Source organism: Dermacentor albipictus, chromosome 3, assembly GCF_038994185.2.
Source record: "Dermacentor albipictus isolate Rhodes 1998 colony chromosome 3, USDA_Dalb.pri_finalv2, whole genome shotgun sequence".
Classification (NCBI taxonomy): domain Eukaryota; kingdom Metazoa; phylum Arthropoda; class Arachnida; order Ixodida; family Ixodidae; genus Dermacentor; species Dermacentor albipictus.
The window spans coordinates 122,815,079-122,841,288 of NC_091823.1; the positions used below are offsets into that span (position 1 = coordinate 122,815,079).

At 44.8% G+C, this 26,210-nt stretch overlaps 2 protein-coding genes across 4 annotated transcripts in view; one reads left to right on the top strand and one right to left on the bottom strand.

Moving 5' to 3' along the window:
- Positions 1–2,907, top strand: part of LOC135909456 (E3 ubiquitin-protein ligase RNF19A-like) — a 124,985-nt gene extending 122,078 nt beyond the window's left edge. For all 3 annotated transcript variants that reach the window (XM_065441438.1, XM_065441440.2, XM_065441439.1), the window contains one exon: positions 2,346–2,907. In XM_065441438.1, coding sequence (XP_065297510.1) covers positions 2,346–2,559 — 214 coding nt within the window. In that variant the 3' untranslated portion in view covers positions 2,560–2,907. The remainder of the gene's footprint in view (positions 1–2,345) is intronic.
- Positions 757–26,210, bottom strand: part of LOC135909459 (ATP-dependent RNA helicase DDX54) — a 47,291-nt gene continuing 21,837 nt past the window's right edge. The window contains exons 11-18 of the mRNA XM_065441451.2: positions 25,637–25,769; positions 20,256–20,323; positions 17,824–18,015; positions 17,186–17,361; positions 13,636–13,740; positions 11,618–11,722; positions 7,387–7,505; positions 757–974 (exon numbers count right to left, since the gene is read on the bottom strand). Coding sequence (XP_065297523.1) covers positions 799–974; positions 7,387–7,505; positions 11,618–11,722; positions 13,636–13,740; positions 17,186–17,361; positions 17,824–18,015; positions 20,256–20,323; positions 25,637–25,769 — 1,074 coding nt within the window. The 3' untranslated portion in view covers positions 757–798. The remainder of the gene's footprint in view (positions 975–7,386; positions 7,506–11,617; positions 11,723–13,635; positions 13,741–17,185; positions 17,362–17,823; positions 18,016–20,255; positions 20,324–25,636; positions 25,770–26,210) is intronic.

The following is a 26,210-nucleotide window of genomic DNA, read 5'->3' on the forward strand; positions in this document are numbered from 1 at the left end:
GGCCGTATAAACTGAAGTAAACATTCGCTTACAAAATTAACAAGCATGGTGTCGAGCGCGCTCAGGCAAACGTGAACAGATCACTTGATGACTGCAGACAATCGCTGTTGCGATACTGGCGTGGTGAATAGCGCAGAGAAGGAAACTAATGTTTCTGCAGCCTCTTGTTTGAAAGCGTCTCTGAAACTTTAAATTACATGATGACCAGCACTAGGCACGCACAAGGGCTGGGAAAATGCAGCAACCTTGGCTCGCCGAATCTGCACTCTCCGTAGATAACCTCCATTATAGGGCACAGGCAGTGTACGCGCTCAACCACGTGGACAGCCATGCACAGCCTCGACAGCACTGAGGAGGAGGCGCCCGCTTGCCCCAACCCCTCTTGCATGCGCCAGACCACGTGACCAACATTTGGGGTGAAAAACAGCGAGCATCAAGGTGCTCAAGGTGTGTAGGTCCCTAGATAACATTTTATCTAGGGACCTTACTGCACATCAAGCCACCAGCCTTCTCAGCCCACCCTTGCACCCGCAGCATATGGCGTGCGTTATTGTCAACGCAACAGAACGACCACAGCAACGATTCACGTGGAGTGTTTAACATAATCGCTGTCGCAAAGGATATTGCAAGACGTCGCTAGTGACCAGCGTTGCTATTGTCCACGTCTCCGGTAAGCTAAAGCTAATGAATGTACAACAGCTAGAGCACCCCTCCAGCATGAGCCATACACAAACATGCACACAAGACACACACACGAACTGTGTGAACAATTTATTTCTCTGTACACTCGACCATCCCTCACGCCCTGCGCTTTTTGGCGGCCCGCTCCTTGTGCTTCTTCTTGGCATGGTAGTTGAGCCGGGCCTTGCGTTTCCGTTCCTTGAGGATTTCCTCCTTGGTCTTGAGCTCTCGCTGGAAGTGCTTCTTCGAGCCCTTCTGGCGCGGGGGGCCGCTGTGCCGCTTGCCCAGCCGGTCTGCACAAAGAACACACCAGTAAGCACTCTGTGGACTGTGAACGAGCGCTGGATGACGCGCGCAAGGCAGTAAAATATTGGCATTAGCCGCAAGTAGCACTGGTTTAGCTACGAAGAAGCTAGCCTCCTGGTTAGCTCAGGTGGCAAAGCGCGCCTTCTCTATATAAAAGTAGTGGTGCCAGGTTTGATTCCCAAACCAAGATAAGGTTGCTTCAACTATAACGCTTTATTTCTAATAAGCCTGCAAATGGGCTGTTTCCTTTCAGGTTCACGCGGATGTGAACTGTGCTTATATCTATCATACGGGTTTACGCACGGTTACATACAACACATCATTGTCAGGTTTGCTTTGGATGCTATTGCATCAACCCAACCTAAGGGTGGGTTTATTGAACGTGAGCATGTGAGGCTTTGCTGATGTGCGATACACCAATGCAATTTTTAAATTGTTCCTTAGCAGTAAAACCTTGATCGTGCATCTTGCCGACAGCCTTGATACAACGCAAAAGACACATGTTGCGAAATGAAATGTCAATGTAAATTGTGTTTTACTTTTCATACCTTGATGTGCACACCCAGAGAATGTTACCTATGCCACAATATAGCAAAGTATGTTAATCCCAGATTTCCATGTAACTAAACTTCACCAGTGCCATAAGGGAAATACGAGTAAAAAACTGCACTGCAGGCGCCAGCAAAATGGTTGAATTACATGCGCACAGCAGCCTAGGGGAGCGTGACGCAGGTGCAACGAAAGTTGCTCACCGATAGACATTGCATAAACGTGTGCAGTGTGTAGGGGGTGTGCACACCGTGCGTGAGTCGCACGCGTTCAGGGTGGCGTAGGCGCTGCCTATGGAAAACGGGAAAACGACGTACTTGCATACTGCACGAATGCAGCCGCACAAGCGGGTAGTGCGACAGCGTGGCCGAGATATACATAGTCAACAAGCCTCCCTCTAAGTATACCGCTACGCGCTCCAGGGTAGCGTGCGGCGGTAGGGACTGCCTACGAATAGTAAGGACTTTTAGCGCGTCCGGTATCCGGGAAAGCGCGGGCCAAAAATTTGCACGAGTGGCGAAGCAGGATATGGTGAGTTACTGCAGTTTTAGCTATGCGTTTGTCTGGTTGAGCTCTACAACGCCAGGCGGCTTCACCGCTCACGTTTACGCCCCGACCATCCGGTAACCCGCCCAAACCGCTCCCGTTTACCGGATTAGCGTACAAGCTAAACGTCTCTAGTGGCGCGGGTGGAGGTACAACATAACAAAAATATTTTTTTCAGAGTCGCTTCAAATGACTTCAGGCGGCCAAAATCAAACCAGAAATAATATCAGCCCAACGACCAATTCCATCCTGAATCCGCGCAGGCTGACGCTCAAATGGAACACGCTGATGCCCAAGAACCAGCTGCTGCGTGGCTCCGGCTTCCGCCAGCCTGCTCTGCCCCCATTGTCTTCACCCTTGACCCTCTGTGCCAGGGAAGGACCGCGACGTGGCTCGATCATGGTCCGCAGTGCTGTCCCATGGCCTGGCTATGCACGTCTTGCACCCGCCATTGAGAAATCCAAGGCCGCCATGTAGAGGCCATGGCTATACGAACCTCCCCCCCCCCCCTCTTGTGCTTTTTTCCCCCTGCTCCTTCCCAACCAAGCTCTTGAGTTCATGCCCATGCTCATTACGCTGTTTATCAGTGCCATTTAATCCTTGCACCAGATCCCTCATTTCTCCATGCCCATTTCCGTTGCTCGCTGCGCTCTGAAAGTTGCCTGTGACAGAATTGGAGAGGTGGACTCTGCTAGCGACTCTTCGTCCTTTTTGTGTGCGTCTGTGTCTAATATTTGTTTTCAAATTAACTGCATGTGGAAGGACTCGTTTAACCGTCACCAAAGAATGCTGTGACATTAAATTGCTCACACGCTCCGACCGAAACACACCACTGCACTGAACAATCACTGCTGCTGCTCAAGCAGACACCCTTTTGGTCACTGTGTATCTAACCACACGTCCATGTCTGCAATGTGCTGCATAATTCTTGTCACGAGCTGCAAGTGAGGTTATTGCAAGCCTTCTTGGGTGACACCGTGATGGTCTTGCAGCATGTCTCCCTGCTTAATTTCTCAATACGAGTTCACGCGTACGCAGCTGAATTTGCGAACTAGCGTGTGCTCACCAAGCTATGCACAGCACACATACAGACCAGTGGATTGTCAGAAACATACCAGACCACATCTTCCCTGAATGGGAAAGACGTTCACTAACTGTACACCAGTTGATGTTTCACAAACACAGCGTGATGGAACGTATGTGATATGCCATGTGTCAAACTGTTTCGTTACTTTTTGCTTTTTTATGCATAAAGAAATAATGCACGTTAATTAGTATGTAAGAAGTGTGTAGCTTGTATAACGTTTCTTTTTGCTAAATATTGCTTTGCTATAACAAATCTGTGTTTCTTCGTGCAGTATGTGTTGTACTGAATGTCTTTACATTTTTTTCCATGTATTCTTGACAACTGTGCAGTTAAAGACTAGACAAGAATAAGAAATTTGACATTCTTCATATCTACACTACCTGGAACTAGGCTTTTTACGCAATAGGAAATTTTGTTGAAGTTGGCCATTAAGCTGCCCAAAGGATCGAGAGGGCATTTCACGAGCCGGTCAAGTAGTACTCCCGCGTCGGCCGAGATCTGTGTTTGCCCTAACACCCGATTCCTGGCATGTTGGCACATCTAACACCCCAAGCGGCCACCGAGTTCTGAGGCCGTCAATGACGACAACCTCGATTATGGAATCCAGACCGACTGCTTGCCACCGATCTAATGCACAAGTGCCCAGGCTGCTGCCATCCTGTGCAGCCCAGCTTGGCTCACTTCTTGTGGGAGTGTGTTTCTTGCTCCCCTGCCTGGGTAAGTCATACGTGGTCATTGAACCCACACCCGACAGACTGCACCGGTTAAACACTGCTGGCTCACCTAAGCTGTACTAACGAAATATTGAACTCGCTCCTAGCATAACGTACTTTCCCTCATTCAGCTTCAGCAGGCTTGCTTTTGTAGTCTGATATTGTATTCTAACAACATTATTATTATGAGACGGGCTCATTAAGCTATATGGTTGTAACTCAATGCCAGTTTTCTTTTAATAAACAGTACTCAATCGATCAATGCCACATCAAAAACAAAGAGCATGCTAAACTAGCACTGGGGCTTGAGCAGAACGGAACGTGACAACAGGGACTTTGGGTCACGCGAAATAAAATGTGCTTGCAGACTGCAATGACTACAGCCTGTAATCACACACAAAAAGATTAGAGTTATGGCTGCAGATGATATTTGCCTCCACTATGGGTAGACCCCAGAGTTTTCAACTTTCTTTTGACAAGTGAGAACAAATTGCTACGTATTTCTCTCCCTTACTGTGAAACTCTGGTAAAGAAACAATCAAGGGTATTGCATTTCCCCCTCGTGGCTGAGAAAAAGCACATGGCAATTGTAAAACAGTGCACAAGAAAGGATGAGTACAATGAAAAGGTAGACGTGACATGCACCGACTACCAACGTTTATTCAAAAGCAATGTGGATGCAAGGCTATCTTGGCAGGCATGACACTTCTTTTTCTCCAGAGAAGTCAATTAATTGGGGAGCTGACTAAAGCTTTCTACATCCAGAGCCAACCTTCGGTGCAACTTTTAGATAATTAAATGACGCACCTTAATACTAGATAAAAGTGTCGTGGCAGCTGCCTGGTTTGATGTCGTGGTAGTCATCCTTTTTAGTAAGTGTTAACTTGCCTGTGCTATTCAACCTATGATAGAGAGTGATCATTTTGCACAGCTTTTGTTTGTTTTTTGTGTTTGATGCGTGAGGTAGCTGGGATAAGAATGGCATATATGACCTGTATGCATCTGAATAAACGTCGGTTTGAAGTTAGCGCATGTTACATCTACGTTTTCTTTGTCCTCATCCTTTTTTTGAGCACTGATTTACAATCGCCATGCAACTTTACCAACCCACCCAACCTGCCCCACTTGTCTGAGAAAAAGAGAGTGTGCTTTAGAATTGAGCAATACAGTACTAGCTCGAAGCTGTAGTTTAATCCTTCTTTTTATATTATTTTGATCATGGTGGAAGGAAACAAAATAAGTGAGCCCCTGATGTTCATTTCTTGAAACTGGATGTGAAGGCCACACTTCTCTTCCTAGCTTTCCTGTCAGGCCCTTCCATAAAAGGCCGACCGGTTTGCCTTGCAGCCAGACCATGCAATCAATGTAGTGTTGCCAAGAATGCAGGACACAGCATCAAAGCAAAAGTTGTATGAACGTGCAATGCACATCCCCAGCATTACACGTGCAAGCACAGATGTGTCAATGCTCTCACAACAGTCTGCAAGGAAGCCTGCGTTTGCTTGCCTGACTAAAGATGCGATTGCTATGACAACACTGCTGTCTGAAGCACCCATCCCAGTCCTCCTATACAAAAAAAGGTGTCCATTCCTTCACACTTTCTCCAATGCAGCTGAGATAGTTGGGGCACGTCCCCTAAGCTTTCCATCCTCCAAGGCGTTACTAGTGTTTTCTGAAACTTTAGCTTCACCAAGAACTATTTCCTTGATAATCCCTGGTCACGGCCCCTTTCAAGTAATAGAAATAGAAATTTCTACAAGTAATATGTGCAGTCCATACTTTTGAGCTGTGAAGCATGCGCTCGCTCACTGTAGATTCAGTGCAGTCAAGCCTGTCCTCGCCTCTCTTTGAAGATGCACTTGAAGTCTAGGTAAAATTGCGAAATCTAAACGGTCGAAAGAAATCTACCGCCTCCCTTCTTATGTACCCAGGAACTTGCCTGTCTGTCGCTCACGCATAAATAATGTGAGCATCCATGCCCACCTGAAGTCGGGCTTTGCGAATGCCTCCACCAACTTTTCGGCTTTTCCACTTCTGAGCCTCGCACTGCACTTGTTTACCCTCATTCATGGTACATGTGTGCTGCTTCATCCTGGTGGGCCACAATTTTGTAGCGATGCCTTGTGCTCGATTCTATGCCACTCTTATGATCCACCGTTCACGGCCGGCTAATCCCATTGGTAACACAAGTTGAGCATTGCTGTGACCATTGAAGAAGTGCAAAAAGCATCAAAAGGCACTGGTACGAAAACTTGGCTTGCTTAACTTCTTTCTCCCTGATACTGGTTCACAAGCACTTTGTGCTTGTGAACATTCTTGTAGCGCACGCTACGGCGTGCCTTTGTGAGCCACTGCAGTGCTTTGCACTTTGACAATGTTGTGATGGTGCACTTGGTTGGAGTGCAACTTTTCACGTGGAACGTGCCATGTTTTACAAAGGCTTATAAAGCTTTTATAAAGGATTTTCTAAAAAATTGCATGTGTGTATACAGTCGACGTCCATTAATTCCATCCTGACGGGACCGACAAAACTGGTCGAATTAAACAAAAGGCAGAGAAACACCGAAACACGTCGCTAATTAACTTTGCAGTAGTCGCCTTTAAGGCGAGCTTCGCCGTAATACAGCTGCGTTGTACGGTGAAGCATACCAAGCGAAGGGAAAGATGCCATTGTTACGGGACATTACACATTACATTACTGTCCCTTAATTTACACGCGCACATGCACCGTCTCTGGTCACAGTAAGAGCACTGAGACGCCTAATAAGTATGCTGGCTGGGCTTCAGAGTTTTAGATTGACCCCTGCTCTTTTGCCGACTTTAAACGTCCCCTCGATTTTCTGAGCTTTATCGTCTTACTGCCTTCTTTTTTGCTAGTTTTCCCAAGACACAGATGGCTTTTCTTCGCTTCTCGGTGCACGCGCGCATAATTAGGGATGCTTACTGGGCCCTGTTAACAGTCTCGTATACGAGACACGCATGGTGGACACAGTAACGTCAGAAACAGCCCTGAATGGCTGCCAGTATGTTTGTTAGACGTCCAGGTGCTCGCACTGTGACCGAAGACACGGTGCATGCGTGCCTCCCTAATTAAGAAACGCATACAGCGGGCCACATTCATTCTAAGTATGCTTCGCCGTATAACAAGGCAGTATTGCTGCAAAGTTGACAAATCAAGTTCAAATTATCTGGCGAAGGCCAATTTTGAGGTAGAAATCACGGAAGTTTGGGCCCATAGAAATGTATGGGCGCCGGCTTGGTCCTTCGGTCGAGATGGAATTACCTGAAAAATTGGATTAACCGGATTCGAATTAAACGGAAGTCCACTGCACTCTATTTAACCATCAGCATTAAGACATCATGTTGACAATTACGGGGGAGCTACTCTGGCAACAGTGACAACAAAGGGTGACAATGCAAATGTGGCTGAAATGTCCCTATAACAGCTGCTGCTGTAATACTCGTGAATGCCCATCACCACCATGGCAAAACAAAATAACTCACCGCAGGCTGAAATTTTCTGCTTCCCAAGGCCACTGCCAACTCCTCCCTCACCATCATCGTCGTCACCGCTTCCTTCGTCCCGAGCGTCCATCTGCGCCTTCTTTCTCCACTGTTTGTAGCTGAGGAAGCATAGGTCAAGGGTCCACATCCTAGATATTCTTTTCATGTGCTAAGACGCGATAAGCTAGAGAAAGCAACGCAGCCACTTCCTGCAGTTGAATTCCAAGAACGTAGCAGCTCTGTTTCCTGATAAGCAACAGAACAAAGCAGACATGCAGATTACACATACGGGCAGCTTTGCCTTCCTCCGGCACAGGGAGAAGTTTGCACTGGGTGTATGTACCCTAAGGTGTGCCTCGCATCTAAATGCAATGCTGTTGCATCCTCATGACGAAATTTTGCCAAACCATAAAGAAGTGGTGGGCCACGAATGTGCGCCTTCTTTTTTTTTTCCTTCACATTAAATGTGAATAAAAGCTATGAGTGACCTGCCTGTGCAAAAGAAAAATGGTTGTGGTCACTATGAAAATTGTGCCCAAGGTACTGCATACAGTAGAGATACCAGCAGTTATGGGGCATTGTGTAATCAAGGAGTAAAAGGGCATACATGAATATCTTGGGAAATATCTACAAAGATTCCACAGCCAGGCCTGGTTCTCCAAAAGAAAAGTAGAAAATTACCTATTAAGAAAGGGGTCGGGCAAGGAGACACTCTCTCCAATGCTATTCAGTGCAGGAGCGAGGATCAATGGTAAATATCTTGGCAACCTTTGGTCTGAAGATGACATTGTCCTGCTCAGCAACACTGGAAATGTATGGCAACAAATGATGGAGGAACTGAGAGAGTGCGAGAAGGGGTTGAAGATTAATGTGCAGAAGACAAAGGTAACGTTCAAGAGCCTGGCAAGGAAACAATTCATGATCACCAACAGCCTCTAGAGTCTGTACAGGATTACGTTTATCTATGATTTACTCACAGAGTCTCAATGCCAGATAATGCCACATTCTTTGTCTAACAACAATGTCTGCATGCGTAACAAAAACATTTATTGTTTTCCAAAGTAATCTATGAGCTTGCTTTGCTTCTTCGATACCCACCCAATAATCACGGCTTCCAAACTGTTCAATGTGGACAAGTGCTCATCACCAAGAGCTTTGCTACAAATGAGCTAATTCAGTGACTCAGCGTACTTGACCACCGTTGATGCCGTTACAAATTAAGGTATCAGTTCCACATTCTCCTCACTTTCTTCATCCAATCCACTGCTGACAAAGCATGATTCCGCAATGTCAGTTTGTGAAATTCAGCCTTGTGAAAAAGTTTTTTATGGAATGCGCGGTAACCTCTGTCCAATGCCACATTTCCACGGCTCTACTACCATATTCGCTCTAAAAAAAGCTCGGAGCCATGACATGTTTGTTCTATTCGGGATGCACTGCACAGACCAAACAAAAATTTTAACAGTCAAACTTTCTTTGTTCATAATGACTGAGCAGTCACTACAACTGGGATCATCATAAGGAAGCTGGACTGTATATGAGTGAAGGAGCATTGCTAGCACTGCCATAGGTGCCTGGGACCACAAACATAATATACAAACAGCTTTGAACAATAACTGTAATGTTAACACAATCGAAAGAAGGGTTACAGAATTTACTTACTTGTGTTCATTGTGTTAATGCTAAGGTTATTGGTTGAATTAAAAACCTATTGCAGTCAACGACAGATTTTTCAGATATGTCTAATAATTCTGATGCCTCCTTGGCACCTCCATGTACCCCATAGAGCCAATGTTATAAGGACGTCTGAAATTTTGGACACTGATGAAACCCTTCACCGCCCATTTTTTTTACTATTTATTTTGATTACACGTCTGAAACTGCATTAATCGAATTATCTTAATCGAATGTCATTAATCGAATGTCATCTCACAGCCTTGAACCAGACTTCTCACACGCTGATCTGCTGTCACCCGTAGCCAACTAATGCCACCGCAGCGATTTGTGTTTGGCCACATAGTGTTTGATGCGTGGTTGTGTGGCTGTTTTATACTGTCATGCACTCTGCAGCACTAGCTCTAGCCCCTTTGACATTTGCTGCCAAACTTCCTCCTGTTTAATGGTGCGTTTTTTTCATTGAAAGGATTTGGCAGCAACTTTGCCTTCATTATTCTTGCTGATGGTTTTGAAGCATGGAAAGCACTGCTGCACATCGACGACGGAAAAGAAAGCCGCCACCATAAAGCAAGTTGAGAGTGGCTGGCCACGAGTCAACGTGAGCGAGGAGTCTTGCATTTCCAAGCAGATAATCTCAGATTTCCTCAAAATAGGGTGACTTGCAAGCCGTGCTACAACGTTAATCTCAGGCCTGCTGTTGGCATGCCTTCAGACACGCAGCCAGACATGCTTTGCAACCGTTTTCACTACGCGGGCTTCACACTCAGTACTGACATGGTGATCTCGTCTGAAGCTAATGGCAGTGTGCCCGATCAGTCCCCTTCCATGGAATTTGTGATTGACGACCTGTTTGCTGCTGGTGTTGCAATTCCCACATAGACAACTATTTAACAATTCGTCGATGCTGACAACGAGCTCGACCTCCATGTGGAATTAACTCGTCCGTCGAGTGATTTGGAGGACTCCGAAACTGAAAATGAAGAGCCAGCGCCTGTGCCAGCGGGCCCGATGATTCCAACTACTGACGAGTATGCTGAAGACTAGCTCTGAATTGACATGAGTGCTGATGACGCTGTCACTAGCGTACAGTGACGACATCGCTTTAGCCAAAATTCAAGCAGACATTATTGCGTGCAAGTGGCATGCCGTGCAAATGCGATTCGCCAAGTTTTTCATGCCGTTAGGGCAGTAAAAGGCTGCATTCAGACTGGCATTAGAGACCCTAGACAAAGGTAACGCTGGCTGCTTTGACAGCAACCACTGTCGGCATTTCATTCTCTTTATCAATGGCTCTTTTTAGAGCCACCTCAGCGATGGTCTGCTACTTCGTCCTTGACTCTCCTCCTCATAAATACTGATAAAATGGTACGTTTTGTGCATGCACTCATTTGTCCAGACTGCCTGATTTTTCCGAAGGTTTTTGCAGTCCCTAGGGAATATGAAAAATCAGAACAAGCTCTGACAAGATACAGCTTCTCATACACATGTTCAACCATCATCATGAGCTGCTCCCTGCTTTTGCTGTATGGGAATGATATCACATTACATAATGACGCCTCAGTCCACGTCTAGATATACAAGGTGATTATTGCTTATTGTGCAGTTGCTTGTGCTAGCTGGCCGCTGTATGCAAAAAATTATGAGAATTCCGTGCAATTTGGCAACTGGTTTAAGCAAAGCTGTCATAGGTGCTCTTAAGGAATGCTGTTCTTGTTTATCAACCATTTGCGGGTAAGCACACGAGCAAGTTGGACACATTTTCCCAAGGAAACACCTAGTTGAAAAAACTACTGGCACTCGAACATGCCGAACCCATGCATGACAACAATGACGGCCTAATGACAATGGGATGATGACGCTGGAATGGCAATCTTTACATCGTGGCATGGTCACGAAAGAGTGACTACAGAAAAACAATGACTTCGTGACTATGGCAACATGATGAAGATGGAATGACGACTACTTGACGACCACAGAGTTAAGATGATGGAACAATAACAATGGCAAGACAATGGAGGAATGGTCACGGTGAAGGTAAGAGAATGATGATAGTGTGGGTGTTAGAGCTCATGCCTGCACTTATGAACATCACCTGTCCCGTTTGCACTATGTACGGGACCAGCCAATCATGCACGACAGCAGTCACCCACACAGAGAGGGAAGAGGCAAATAAAGCTCTGCTTTCATGACTGTGCACCACAGTTACTAGAGCAGATGAAAATGGAAGACAGACAAGTGTTTGTCTACTCTTGTTAAATTGCATCACAATACCCTTATGTACACAATGGTAATACTATGCTAGTTCTTCCAGTCCAAGCAAACAGAGAACGAAAAAAAATGTCGTGACTATGAGTCTTAAAGCCCATTTCAGCAAATCTTGAAATGAATGCATGCTGGAAGAATGCGCTCAGAAATTCAGATTCTTACATGCAACAAATTCTCACATCAGACATGCCTGCCAATGCACACTATGTGCTTACTCTGCAAGTGTTCCTCCTGTTATTGTAGTCTGGCAGGCAAAATAGCAGGCTGCACACAAAAGAAGTAAGGATACACGTCCGATTTATACGACGCTGGAATCCAGGCACCGCTCTCTGTTCGAATTTTCTTATTCTTGGGGTCACTGTCGTCACGCACGAAACGCTTTTTCTTGCGATCCCTGTAATGTGCAACAAAACAAAAAGCATAAAGGAGTGTGAAATATGCAAAAGACGAAATAGAAAATGAATATGATCACTCCCAACTTACCTTACTTCAGGAATAGACACGCTCTTATACAGTAACAGCTGCATTGAATGAAATTGGTTGCATTTAAAAGGAAACATTCAGCTCTAGTCACTGTATGGAGCAGATATTTTATTTAGGTCGTGATTTTTTATTAGACAGTATAGATAGACAGTACGTGCCAGAACTACGATTGGGTTATGAGATACACTGTAGTGGAGGACTTCGGATTGTTTTTGACTACCTGGGGTTCTTTAACGTGCACTTACACCTATGTACATGAGTGTTTTTGCATTTTATCCCTCTCAAAACGCAATCACCGCTTGTTGGGATTGAACCCATGACCTCGAACAATGCCTCAGCCATTAAGGGCAATGACTGCAATTTTTTCGCTGTCCACTAACCTTAATAAAAATTTTGAATATGCACTCTCTTTTGCACTCTGATCATCTGTGCCAAACAATATGACCAGAAGTTTAGTTTTCCTGAAAATGAATTTCATAGATTGGTTGCATGTTCCCGACATGCCCATGAATGTATGACTTTTTACTGGCCACCCTTGTTTGTGACGTTGGTGACTACAGAGTCGCTTTGCCCAGAAACGACAAAACTAGCTCCATTTTCTACGACACCACGGCTGACAATCATAGTTTTGACAGATGTGATAACTGGTGCTTCTCTTCCTGTTGCTGCAGCACGATGCGTTGACCTTGAGCACGTCAGCTGCCTCGTGCGGTAGCAGCAGGTCAAAAGCAAATGATGATCCTTCAGTGCTCATATCGTTGCTGAAATTGCTGCTGCTTAGTTTGAAAGAGCTGGAAAAGTTCTCCATGTTCTCAGGAGACATCGTTAGCTTCGCTGTTTTGGCGTTCGCACCATGAGTACTGCATGTTTAGCATGTGTTCTGCGGATTTACATTATGGTAGTGTACGATCTGACGTCATTGACTCATCGTGACGTCACACAAAGCAGCTACCCGTTTTGGTTTCGATATTTTGTTTGTTGGTTATATAAAATTATTGATGAATTTCTAAGCAAACTGAAACACTCTAGCAGTGACAGGACTGTCAATGCTATTTGAAAATGGCAATATGCTAACATGGTTAAATAATACCATAGTTGCCTTTTAAGCTACTGTGACGGGTACAAGAGCGTTGATTTGCGGGGCGGCCGCTAGCGTCATGTCACCTTGACATGGCAATGTTTTATTGCACCTTTGAGACTGCACGCCGAGCGTCAGTTGTTCTCTAAACCAATTTGCATGGTGTTTATTTTTCAGAAGCAGCAGAAGCTTACTGAACCTCACCGTACCATATCTTGAATGTAGTATGCGCAGTACCGTGGCCCCTAGTTCTTGCGTATACATTTATCCAATTTGTCTGCAACTTTTTCCATGTCTTGTGGTAGTGTTTCTTTTAGTGAAAAGGCTCCAAATGAGGCACGCTTTCCGTCTCGGCCTTTCCCCCTTTTTCGTGCTCCTCCTATGTATGCGAGCTGTCACGAGCAAAGAATGGCAAGGCTGTTATTCTCTTGTTTCGTGACTGTGTCGGCTTTGCCCATTCTCCGCCTCCTCCCCGTATCTTCTTTCTACCATTCTGTCTACATCCCTGCTGGACTGTTGCGCATGAGTACAAAGATAAGCACTGCATAAGCTGCAGTGCTTACGTTTGAAGACAGTATGGGCGCTAAACATCAAAGTGCTACTGAAAGAGCTGCCAGTCACGTATAACAAGTGCTTTACTAACTAACTAACTAACTAACTAACTAACTAACAGCTTTACTAACTGAAGTGTCACTGCATTCGAGGTATCAATAAAGAAAGGCAACTATGGGATAAGCTCCACTGACCATCTGAGGGCCTTCTTCTGCTGCTTGAGGTACTTGTCGTCGTCCCCTGTCAAGTCAAGCACCGCCTGGGACGCCTGCTGCTCAAAGCTCTTCTCCAGTTCCAGCCTGCATGACAGTGTTGGGTGGTGAAAGGAGACAGCAACAGTCATTTTGACACTCGCACAAACTACTGCCACACAACATGCACACTCCAGATCTACTTCCGCACCTACTGACTGCAAGAGCTGCTTTCGTTTCTGTGAGCAATGTACACTCGGACAAGCCCCACTCAAGCAGGTGGCATAGGTGGCAGGTGGCCACATTATAGCCTATTAAAGCGTCACAGAGGTACGTCCATTGGTGGCTATACCTTTCTTTTGCTGGGGTCAATGTCACACCTTCATGCATTTTCAATACTTATCCACACTGTAGACACCACCGTGTATGCACTGATGCTGGAATCTGCTACACTGACCGCTGCACTTTCCACAAAAGTAGGACATACTTTATGGAACAGCACTTTTGAGGTCAGCCACACCACAAGTTGAAGCAGTGCAGTTAGCTTCTGCTCATTGAAAAGTGATCATGGTATGTGCACTAAGTGAGTCACTTTGGTTTAAGAGGTCAGTGGTTACAAAGCTGTATGCAGGATAGGTAAGGGAGTAGCTACAGCTTTTCTTAGCCGTTAGTGCATTTTAAGTGGATACAGATTAAACTTCTTCCACTACAATGCTAGTTTAGGACCACGTCATACACTGTGGCACAGCGAGGTGAAAAGCACGGCCTGCACTGCACCTCTCATTCTCATTGCTTTAATAAATGCTTAGAAGGCCCGAAGGGTATTGCCTAAAGGTGGATGTGTTAGGTGTTCCATGTAACTTGTGCCAAGATTTAAAATATGCAAGTGCCATGTGGCTGGACAGAATCAAGGTAATGTTGCCCACCGTCACTTAAGTAAGACAGTTTTTTGTATTTCATCTCTTTACATAATAGGTTATTATTTTGTTAACTTCTCAAATATTACATTCAGAGCAAAATGTCAATGAGAAAATTGCAGACCACCCTGAAAAATTTCCGATCCAGCTCTATGCTGCTCAACACGTGTTACATAAATGTTTTTCCCAAGCCTCAAAGAAAACCTGCGAAATACAAAGAAGTGGTACTTGTAGCATGAATGAAGCAAGTTTGACTAGTAGCCCACATCTGGCCACAGCCGCATCCGACGGCTTGGCCGCATCATCTGCTTCAACAGTCTGAACACTGCAAACAGCAGCCCATTCTCTTCTTGCGAATTGATTTGATGAGAAATAAAGTGTTCTCCAAACAATGCATTTTGTGATTGTCAGTGGTTATTTTTAAAGCACTTTATTATATAGCGTTGAAGCGAGTGGGTTAGGCCCAACGGCGCCCTCGGCACTGAGCCGAGATTTGTGGGCGGTGGTGAGCCTTTTGCGAGGCCATCCTGAAAATTCTCCGATGATAGGCAGGGTGTCGCACAGTACACCGCTGCAGAAAGCTCGACGGTTGTATTTTGATTCCTTAAAGTTCATTTTCACACACTTCACAAGTGGCCAGAAATAGTTGCGTGCAGTGTACTAACACATGTATGCATTGTACATTGTATATGCACCGTCTACATGCACACAAAATTTTGCTAGTTGAAGCCAATAGTCCACTATAGACAGGTCCACTAAAAGCAGAATTTGTTTCACTGATAATATAGGCAGACTAAACTAAGCTAGAAGAATGGTCCGTTATATATGAAAGTATTTTGTATGCAGATCTCTTGTAATGGATGCGGACTGTAGACACCTCGGTATAACAAAGTTGGTAAAATTGGCACATTACATTGTTATTTTGAAATTTTGTTATATTCAAGCTTGACCTTTTATGCAAATCCGTACATTTGCCAATTGATTTTTCTTACACGAAAGGGCTGCAAAATTTTCCGTATTATTGGGCAATTTTTGGAAAAAACAAACTTGAATAAGAAAAAAAATCTTTTGCTGAGCTTAAGAGTCAGGGACCAAAAAATATGATTTCATGCCGTGTCGACGATATATCCACATTGGCAATAAAAAGCAAAGATAGTGACGCTTTTGTGTCCACCCCGCCCCCCTGGCCAACAGCGTTGCCCGCAGCAGCATGACATCCTGAAAAGTGCTGGCAGCGGGGAGTGAATGCTTCAACTGCTTATCACTTCAATGTGTTGCCTAGAGATTACTAACCTCCAGCACTAAACGCGCAGGAAAATACGGCACATGGCCATCTTGGCTTTGCCAGTCTTTGCACCTGCTTGCACAGCCACAGCCCTGGGCCAGCAAAGGAGATGCGAACCTACCTCCCACTAAAGAGCCCCCCACTCCCATCCACCCCCTAGTGTGCGCTCGCTCCCCTCCCACTTCTCCCTCTCCTGCGCAGTGTGCGTCGAGACGCCATCTTTCACAGCCCAATCTCGCAAAATTTCCATCGTACCCAAAGCATGCGGCGCGCAGGATGCCATGGGATATTACTGCACTTGGACTTCATAAGGAACATCACGCTACTCTCTGTTGTGCAGCATGCGATTTGAAAAGTGCATTCACAAGGAGCCTCATGTAGTTCGATCATTCGAACATCTACATCCGCGGAAGTTTCCGTTTATTGCCTTGACATTCCTTCCTGGCGGCAATGAAATTTTGTAATATTTAAATTGTGCATAAACACAAAGAAGTATTGAGGTTCCAACTACATGGCATTCCATGGAAAAGAAGTTATAAAAAGCTGACTACTTTGTTACATCAAGAATTTTGATATACATATTGAAGTTCGTTGTATTGAGGTTTAACTGTATATGGGTGGGTAGTAAACAGCGCAAACCTTTATGATAATGTGTTGTGCAATACTACAACTTACGAATGAATACCAGACTATGAAGAGAGTGTTGATTAACCAAACTTAAAGATAGAGAACCACTTTCATGAGAGGCATACTGGTTTGCCTGCTGTACAGGGATAAAATAAAACAACCTGCATTGCTTTGTAGAGATTTCAAATGGTTAGTAAAATTCATCGATTGAGGATTTCTTGAATACAGACACACATTCAAGCTGTGACATAATTGAGCTCTTGCAAGCAATTATAAGTTTCAGTGTTAGAAGAATGCATATCACAGCAAAGGGAACCAATGCAGAGCTGGTTGAAGATATTATGTTGTTAATACCCTCCTTTACTATCCTGTTCACTGCCAGCTCCTAGAAACATGTTGCACTGTGCTATTAAAGGCATTAGAATGTGCTGGCACTACACAATGCCATGCATTAACATGTTCCGACTAACTGTGATTGAGACAGTACCTTCAGTAAAGGAAAGAGGGGCCTCATAAGGTGCCAAGGCATGGCGAGAAAACAGACAGAATCAGTGCCAAGTGTGACTAAAACTGATATTTCTTTACTTATTTAAAAATAATGCAGGCCAATTCAGCCCATGCAGGGGGACAGTGCATGCATTACACATTGACATTAGTTGGAAAAAAAAAGAAAAGAGAAAGAAAAAAAATCAAAAGAACAACATATGTAGTTCTTAAAACTCACCCTTTCTCCGAGTGGAAGTCTGTAGCAAAGTGGGGTATGTAGAACTCCTCATCCTTGAACGAGGCTGGCTTGGCCTTCTTGCTCTTGGCAGCTGCCGGCTCAGAGCCTGCACCGCGCTTGGCACCTTTCCTGCTTGGCACCTTGGTCTTATTGCTGATCACAGTTGCAAAGGTTTTCTGCAGGGGAGAAGGGGGTGGCAGCACATTACCACTTGCTACATGAAAAAGAATCTGCACAAGGTGATCCGCACCTTTATTTTAGACCATGCAATAAGGCTAGTTTCAATCAGATAGTGTAGACACAGAACAGCTTGTGTGCAAAATATAACGTTAGAGGTACAACTAGATGCCTCACGAAAAGCTAGCAAAAGTAGACATTCTTAAACGGGCCCTGAAACACTTTTCCGCACTCTTGAAATAAATGCACTTGGTTTGTGGTGAACTCATACTTCGGACTCTAGATTGTGCAAAACTTTAGGCAGTCCTTGCTGAGTTCTAGTTATCGGTAGGCGACTGTACCTGCTCGAATGCAACTTTGTAAAAGGAAAACTATACTTAATGTTGTTAAAGGCTCAACCATGTGAAGACTGCACATAAAAAACAAACAAAAAAAAGGATGAAGGAAATAAAAGCGCCTACCTCTATTTCTTCCTCTCCCGCCATGACAGCAGAACTGCTGGTGTCGCTATGCTTGGCTGCCGGCATGTCTTCTTCCGTCTTTGCAGGTGCCCTCAGTGAGAGGCGTTCAATGAGGTTGTCGTGCTTACGCCGCTTGTTCTTCATCACCGCAAATGCCGCACTCTTGCCTGTGCTCCCAATCTCAAAGATGGTCTGCAACGAAAAAAATGCCATGAGCAAGCACCAGTTGCATGTCCCGCAATGGTTTCACAGCAACAGAATAGGAAACTTCTAGCGCGCATTGAAACAACATTCTTATTGCAGAAGGCTTCATTTGCTCCATTGTGAGTGATTACAAAGGAAGAATTCAGGGGTACCCAGTGGAGGCCAAAGCAAACCGATTATCATTTAGTATGGCATGCAACACAATCCAGTGTTTGATTCAATAGTCACTGACGGATAATTTGGAATCGATGGGAACTGCCACAAAGTCTGAATAATTGGTAGTTTGAAAGATCGAATTCACCAGAACATAAGGGACCAGGTTCCACAACTGGCCAACACAAGTTGCCAAAAAAGCTTGTCAACCCACTGGCATGTGGAAGTGCTTATGACCTGGTGAGTCCGTATTTTAACCAATGTCATACTGTCACTACAGATAGACAAAAGTATAGTCAAAGCATGCACTCTATCTTCATCCCCTAGTACCATAACAAAGGTAGACTACATTGAGATTAATGATCACGGGTTTCATCACAACAGCCATTGCTTTTCTCACTTAATCGCCACCCTCACCGGTGCGAACATTGAGGTTGGAGTTGGCATCACCTGAAACTGCCTACTGATAATGACAGACAAAGATTTGTAATACTACAGCAAAGCTTGGTGAATTCAAATTTCATGGGACTGTAAAAAATGTCTGAATTAACCAAATTCCAGCTAATCAAAGTTACCAAGAGAACAATAAACAAATGCTTACTACATTAACAAACTCTTTACTGAACGAATCCACAAACCCTGCTTCTATTTTTCACCAAAGCAGTGCGGAAGCTGAAATGCTTGCCATCTCGTGACTGATTAGTGCTTGCAGTGGAGAAGGCCTCGTGACTTCCTTCACAGTGCTGCAATGGTGCAAGACCTGCATCTTCATCTGACACGTGCTTTACTGCTTTTCATTACCGCATGCTCAACCCGATTATTTTTTCGACAGTGAGCTGGTCGGCGACAGATAGTCCGTTCATCGTGATGTAGCTGGTGGGTTTGATGCCAGCGTGCAAGCGGTGGTGGAATCGCTCTTGATCCTTGACAGCTTCCACTGTGTTTGTGACACAGTGAGTGCATATTGCACTGAGTCAACATGAAAGTATTGGTCACTGCAAACTGTGCAAATGCTGTAAACTATGGTTGCTATCAATGCAATCACCTATGGTGATGACGCGGTTCTGAAGGCATGCAGCCGACATACCCCGAGCCAAAATGAAACTACTACTAGCCACAAGCACTGCGGATGAAACCACAGTGCTTGTGCTGACTGTGTATGTCAGGTCAAGTACAACAAATACAAAAAAAGGGGGGATACGAGACTAAATTTTAGGAATGTTAAAGCGCATTGACAATGGGGACAAGCAAGTGGACACACACAAGCATTAAAGTAGTTGTGGTCGTTTTCGATGAGCTTAAACAATCCTAAGCATGCCTCACTGACAAGGCCTAATGCTAATATTTGTGAGGCCTAAAGCTATTTCTGAATCTGCTAGAGTGAGAGTCATATGGGTTTGATTTGTTGATGTGCTAAAAAAATTTTCATAAAAAGAAAATGCATGCAATACACAAAACTGAAATTGACACCTTTTTTGCTACTTTCTGGCACTTTCTACAACTGTAGTCAGCCTTCCGTTGAGGCAGTGCTGTTATCTGTGATAGCTCGTCACTGTAGACGAATGACAATCAAAGGAATTCCCTTTGCATTGGTGTGGTGGAAAATACAGCCTTGTCTGAAATATCTACTAATTAGTTGCAAATTATTTGCATCGTCGTGTCAAAACAAGACAAGTGAAGATGTGCTGCTTTCATCAGAAAAAAAAAAAAACCACGTATTATGGTGTTTTATGTGCCCTAACCACTATCTGATTATAAGGCCCACCATATTGGGGGGGCTCCGGAATAATTTGGACCACATGGGGTTCTTTCACATGCATGTAGATCAAACTACAGGGGTGTTTTTGCATTTCGCTCCCATAAATATACGGCTGCCATGGCCGGGATTCGATCCCGCGATCTCGTGCTTAGCAGCCAAACATCATAGCCAATAAGCAACCATGGCGGGTTCCACTGTGGAACAGTAACTGAACCCGTCAATGCTGCATATGAGCTACAGAAAAATCTTCATGCTCAAATTAACATAAATACAATACATGCAGTTAAATTAATTACACTACATGCAGTAAACTCACACTGGCTGGCTTGAATTTCTTCATGCCTTGTAGAAATTTGGCCCTTGTATCTTCTTCCGTTGACTTGGCTGATGAGAAATGGCAAAAAGAAAGAGAAAAAAGAAGTGCAGTTACGTCAGACACTGGCAATTCGAGAGTCTGTGGTAAATTCGGCTTTTGCTGCAGCACATTGGGCACAATGGAGTAATAACGACATTTTTTTTTTTGGCTGTGACAGCATTCGTGCATGTTTTGGCCACTGTTGCAGCTAAGCTACATGTGACACTGACAACAGAAACTACGAACACGAACTACAACAGAGCAGCAGCTACGTTAAGTGACAAAGTCGAGTTGCTCCCTCTTTTGCATACTTTTCTTGTAAAAAGAGAGTAGTGAAAAGGTGACGACTGAGGCCAAACCGATTCAGCTGATGTTTCTAAATTCCTGACCATCAGTGCCAGCGTGGCTAGAGACAGTATGCTCTTGTGTAACTGCTGTACTTTCATACACTTGGGCCTGAATTTCTTGTAAGTGGCTAAAAGTGAGTATAAAAAGCAAATACATATGTATTGGATATCTGCTTTGATACACAGACGTGCTTGCATCACTTGCTATTTGTTTCATCACTGCCGGCTCATAAGTGCCGAACTATAGCGGCTGGAATTTGGTTAACAGCAGAAGCACGCTGTCTATAGGTGGAGCCAACCTTAGGTGCACTCTCAGAGTATTGCGCTAAATGTAATTTACAATCTGTAGTGTCTGCACGTGTGTTGCACGGCGTCAGAGCAATGAAAGTTTGCTGCACAAACATATTATATGAGGTGTGTAAAATCTCGACGTTCATGCACCCAGGGCCAAGCACAGCAGCAGGCACTGCCTATGGAAAGTAGTGTACGTCGCACGAGCTTGTAGCCACAAGCAGAAAGTGTATTTACTCGAATCTAATGTGCACTTTCTTTTTCCGATAAAACGGGTCCAAAAAATGCATGCACGTTAGAATAAAGTACAACCATAAATCTGCGTTATCATATCGCCATCAGCATTTCAAAATAGCCACCTAGTACTCGCTTCGAGTGTAGCTGCCACAGCTTCCTCCATGTGCTGTAGTATGTGTGCTTAGGTTAGTCCACCGTCTGTCTTCCCATTTTATGCATTTGCTCTATCAGCATAGAAGTGTTGACTGCAAAAACATGGCGAGTTCATCATGATACTGCAACTAAAGGGACAGTGATCACGTGTGGGGAGACGGATGAAAATTGGGCCGCATCACGGGCATTTGGAGTTTCCGAAACTCGCATGCGGGATTGGTGCAAACAGAAAGAGAGGCGTTCTATTCCAGCGGCTGCTGTGTATGGCGCAGTCGCATGCATGCCCCCTATCTTGAAACCAATCTGCGATGGGGAGATAGTCTATGCGTCTAGGCGCACCGCACTGTGTTTTCGTCGCTTAGTTTGCGTTGAAGTGAGAGGCAGCATTCACTTGCTCCTGCTCCAACACTTCCTCATTCCAGCGTTTTGATAGCGTGTTTCCGTGGTCATCGAGTGAGGCGTTCATGTTTGCTGGTGCGCGCGTGACACCATGCTTGTTAATTTACAGTGGAACCTCGATTATACATCGCCCAGTTATGAGACAACCCACATTGTAAGACAAATTGGTTTGGTCCTGGCAAAACCCCCATAGAAATAATGGTTTAAAAACCTCAATTATACGACGCAATTTTACCTCGACCTCGTTTCGTATGATGCCTTTTGGTACCGCCTGATCTAAAAAAAAAAAGAAAAGAAAAGAAAAGCAGACGCAAGCTGGCATGTGAACACACTGCAGCTGGCTGATAAAAAAATATATATACATTTGCAATAGAATACCAGCAAAATCAGAAATTTTAAAACAAATATCCTATATTTCGCGGTTTTTAGCATTACATTGGCAACCTGTACCTTTATAATGTCTCCATTCAATCCATACACAAGTCAACCGAAGTCAAAACTTGCTTTTGGTTGAAATCTGTGACATTTTTGCTGTACTTGTGTTACGGTTACGGAACTGCAGTACCCTGTGGTCTTCTGCGCTTTGACTGCGCTTATTCGTGATGTCATGGTGACGTAGCGCATTCGATATGATGCCCGCTTCGTGAGACGAGCACTTTCGTTGGTCGATAAGGAGGCATACTCTGCCGTGGCTCAACATCAACGATTCGCGGATGGCAGGATCAGTGGGAGGCCCTCTTTAAATGTGAGGCTGGTTGAAAAGGCTCTGTGGACCTCACAGTGACTTGGTACAATGAAACCTCATTCAATCGTAGTTGGCCGGAGCCTGAAAAAAGTATGTACTGAACAATAGTACTTTTAACTGAAACAGCATGAGATCGCCCACTTACATGTCAAAAACGGAACTCTGAGAGAGTGTGATGAAAGGTCAAAAACATGCACTATTTATTCACTTCGCACGACAAAAGCGTTATTTTCGTTTGATGCCCCAGCGGCCTGGCAGTGAAGACAGCAGCCTCAAACTTACTGAAGCTGCGAGCCAGCTTTTGGGCCTGCTCCCTCTTCTCGGCAAAACACTCGCATGGCAGATTCCTTGTTGGCGTGGCATATTCTCCGTGCACGGGCGCAGTAGAGTTGCAGAAGTCGCGGGGCGTCTTTTTCATTGCGGGGTGCTATTCTCGTCGCAACGATTGCATTCATGAGGCTGACGTAACGCACAGCTTCTGCCACTGTTGGGCCTGAATTGTCCGTGCTGTCACTTCCTGTGTCGTCCTCATCACTGTCGCTAGGCGACACTTCGGCAACAACAGAGGCAACGATGGCAAAAAGTCGAACCTCGTAGCCGACAGCTCTTTGTGGTCGCAGCAGCACTGCCGAGCAACTTCTTTGCATTCCAAATGCCACACACTGTAGTCAAATGTAGACCCATGTCGCGTGCCAGCGCCAACTCCTTCATGTCACGTTCGATAGCATGAATGCTGTCAAATTTTTGTTCTACGCTGAGCACCCGGCGTCTTTTTATTATCCAAGCTTCGGCAATAATACGAGTCCTTGCTTGCACAATGCCACATCGCTCTCTGGCACGGCGCCGAAATGATATTGGTGTTGATGTGGCTTCACGCACAAATGCACAGGACGCTTGGAGGCCATTGCTCTGATCTCTGAGGCTTTTTCTGTTGGGTTGCCCGATGGAGACAACGTACCGCCGTGTTTGCGCGACGAAAAGTGGAAACACTACGTGTTAACCAGTATGTACGCAATACGCTGGTATGGTTCATGCGGATACAAAACACATTATGTTCAATGGCCGCTGAGTTGGGGATTTGACTTTACTACTTTTAAAATCAAACTACTGTTTAAGTAGGTACGGTTTAACGAGGTTTTACTGTACAATCTCCAAATGAAATGGCTCGTCTCTGTACAGAACTCATAGAAGTATACGGCTGATAGTGCTCTTGGCACTGATAACGAGCTTGGTGTAGCACCAAAAACACTTGTCAGGGATGCTTTGGGTACCGAGTTACGCGAAATTTCACTGAAGTGAAACTAGTATCTCCAAAAGGGATCGTCCAAGAATACCGCTCAGTGAAAACTGTCTCCACCTCGGACAACGACAAGTGATGAGGACTTGTTTCCGAATCGTCCGTTCCCGCTTACGTATCCATTCTGACTTATGCGGATGTGCTGCACAGCATCGCCCAGATTTGGTGGTCTGTGCACGCAATGATGTCTGCGACTTGCTGCCAGATGTTGCAGCTCTCAAGAAAAAGCTGATGCGTTGCGGCTGGGCAAACGTCCAGAAAAAGAACAGATGAGAATAAAGATTTGCTCACACCTTCTCTAATTAAATGCTTGGTTGCCATTTTTTTTTAGATATAATTTAATCTACCTTCCTTGGAGCGGTGCAGGTTTGTGCTACTGGCTTATTCAGGCAATCTGCAGCCGTTTTTTGGGTGAGACAGAGCCCCACTGCCTATAGTTATAGTTTTTTGATTATATGACCTGCGGATCTTGTGATGGTTTTGCGTGGTCCCCTCAAAGTCGTATAATCGGGGTTCAGCTGTAGTTAGCAAATGTTTAAAAGTTTTCGCGGCCGATATGACTACTATCCTTACTTCGTATAGCTGTCTACTGATTTGATATAGAAACAGATGCTTTTCTTTTCGTGCAAAACTGCGACTTCTTTTTATTCATCACAACTTTAGTGCACTGGGAGTAAATCTGTTTTTCTGAATGAAAGTTGTACTTCTGTATGAAAGAATGAGGTGTGGGGTACTTTAAAGGACTTTTCTTTCTTTAGGTTATGGCAAACGGGTGCGCGTTGCAGTTGAGGGTGCATCAGAATCGAGAAATTATGGTACTATACCATTCTTGCAACTAATGACCAATGCACTCCAACTGCAATCTCAGATCACCAGTGTTCATGCTGCCATGCGAGAGCAACAGCAGCTAGACATCTGTTTAAATCTGCGGGCTGCTCACAAAGCATTGACATATATTAGGCAACTCAATACAAAGGTGCTCGAGCCTCAAAGGAGCTCCACAATCTTTCATAGTGAGCTGGGGACTTCAGTGTCCTGAGGCTCCTGTATTCCCACACAGCCAATTGTGCATGTAGCCTATGCATGAAATAAGGCTATTTGCACATTCTTCAATGAACAGCCAAACGGAGCCATTTAAATTGTGAAGACTCATTACACAGCAGGTTTGAGTTTGCAGATATTCAATCTGGAGTTAAGTGAAAGATAGGACTAGCAGTCGTATGCCAACTGTAACTACCAAATATTTTCAGTACTTGGATGTATTCAACACGAAACTGTTCATTCAACAGGGATGATGATGCCTATGTACAGCCACATGATAAGTCAAAAGAGAAAATAACTAAAGTAAAAACAAAAGAACTAAGAGAAAGAAATAAGGCAAATAGTTCAGTGCCGCTATTTTGTAGCGATGCCTTATGCCTTATTCTATGCTATTCTTATCATCCGCCACACACGGCCGCCTGATCCCCTTGATAATGTGGGCAGACCGTCGCTCTGACCACTGGCCAAGCGCAAAAAGCCTGAAAAAGCATAGAATAGGAAAAGGCATCGCTACAAAATACCAGCCCAGCAAGTGGTGAACAGAGTGGGTCAAGGCACTCATATCTCCCGGGTGCTCGTTGATCTTGAAGAAGCTGCTGTTGAAATCCCTCTGTTCTCCACAGCCTAGCATGGGAAACCCTAGTCCAGATTCATTTCAATGAACCTCATCCAAAAAAAGGAAGTGCTGCTGTTAGTAGGGCTGACTCTCAATTTTCATCAAGGCCCACATTATTGACCCACATTAGTGACCAAGCCCCCTATACTCAGCTTACCCACACAAAATTTCCAGACCATTTCAGACAATCTCTACAAGGTAAAATGAGTAGCCCACCTTGGAAGAGTGGGTGAGGTGGCAGGTCCTCCCGGAGGCATTGCTTCATGCGTTTCACCGACTCGCTCGAGGGGGCTGGCCGAGACTTGAGGTACTGAATCATGGCATTACTACAGACGCGCTCCATGTTTTGCTGCAGACAAGGTTTCTTTATGAAAAACAGTTCCCAATACAGGAGAGAATGATTTGCAAACAGCATTTCAACTTGCAAACAGCCACCACTGTTTACAAGGTTATCACACTGGATAGTGATGCAGTGTCAACGTTCACTGTGTTGTGCAAGAAAGCAGGCTTTCTTTTTTGTTTTGACATAATGTGTAGAATGAGGAGTGGAATGTAGAGGTGCAGAACACAACTGAACGTCTCATGCTGCAACAGTTTGTGACCGCTGAGAGGGCAGTGGGTCCACCATCCCCTCAATCTCCTTAAGCCCAGCTGTCATGTTTCTTTATGCATTTTGTAAGTAAATTAGAGCTCTCAACCTTGGCAGAATGGTGAACTGGTGACCTATACGATGTAACCTGCGGCAGACACGTAAAATAAAATTAACCTTAACATTTTTCATTCTTTTTTT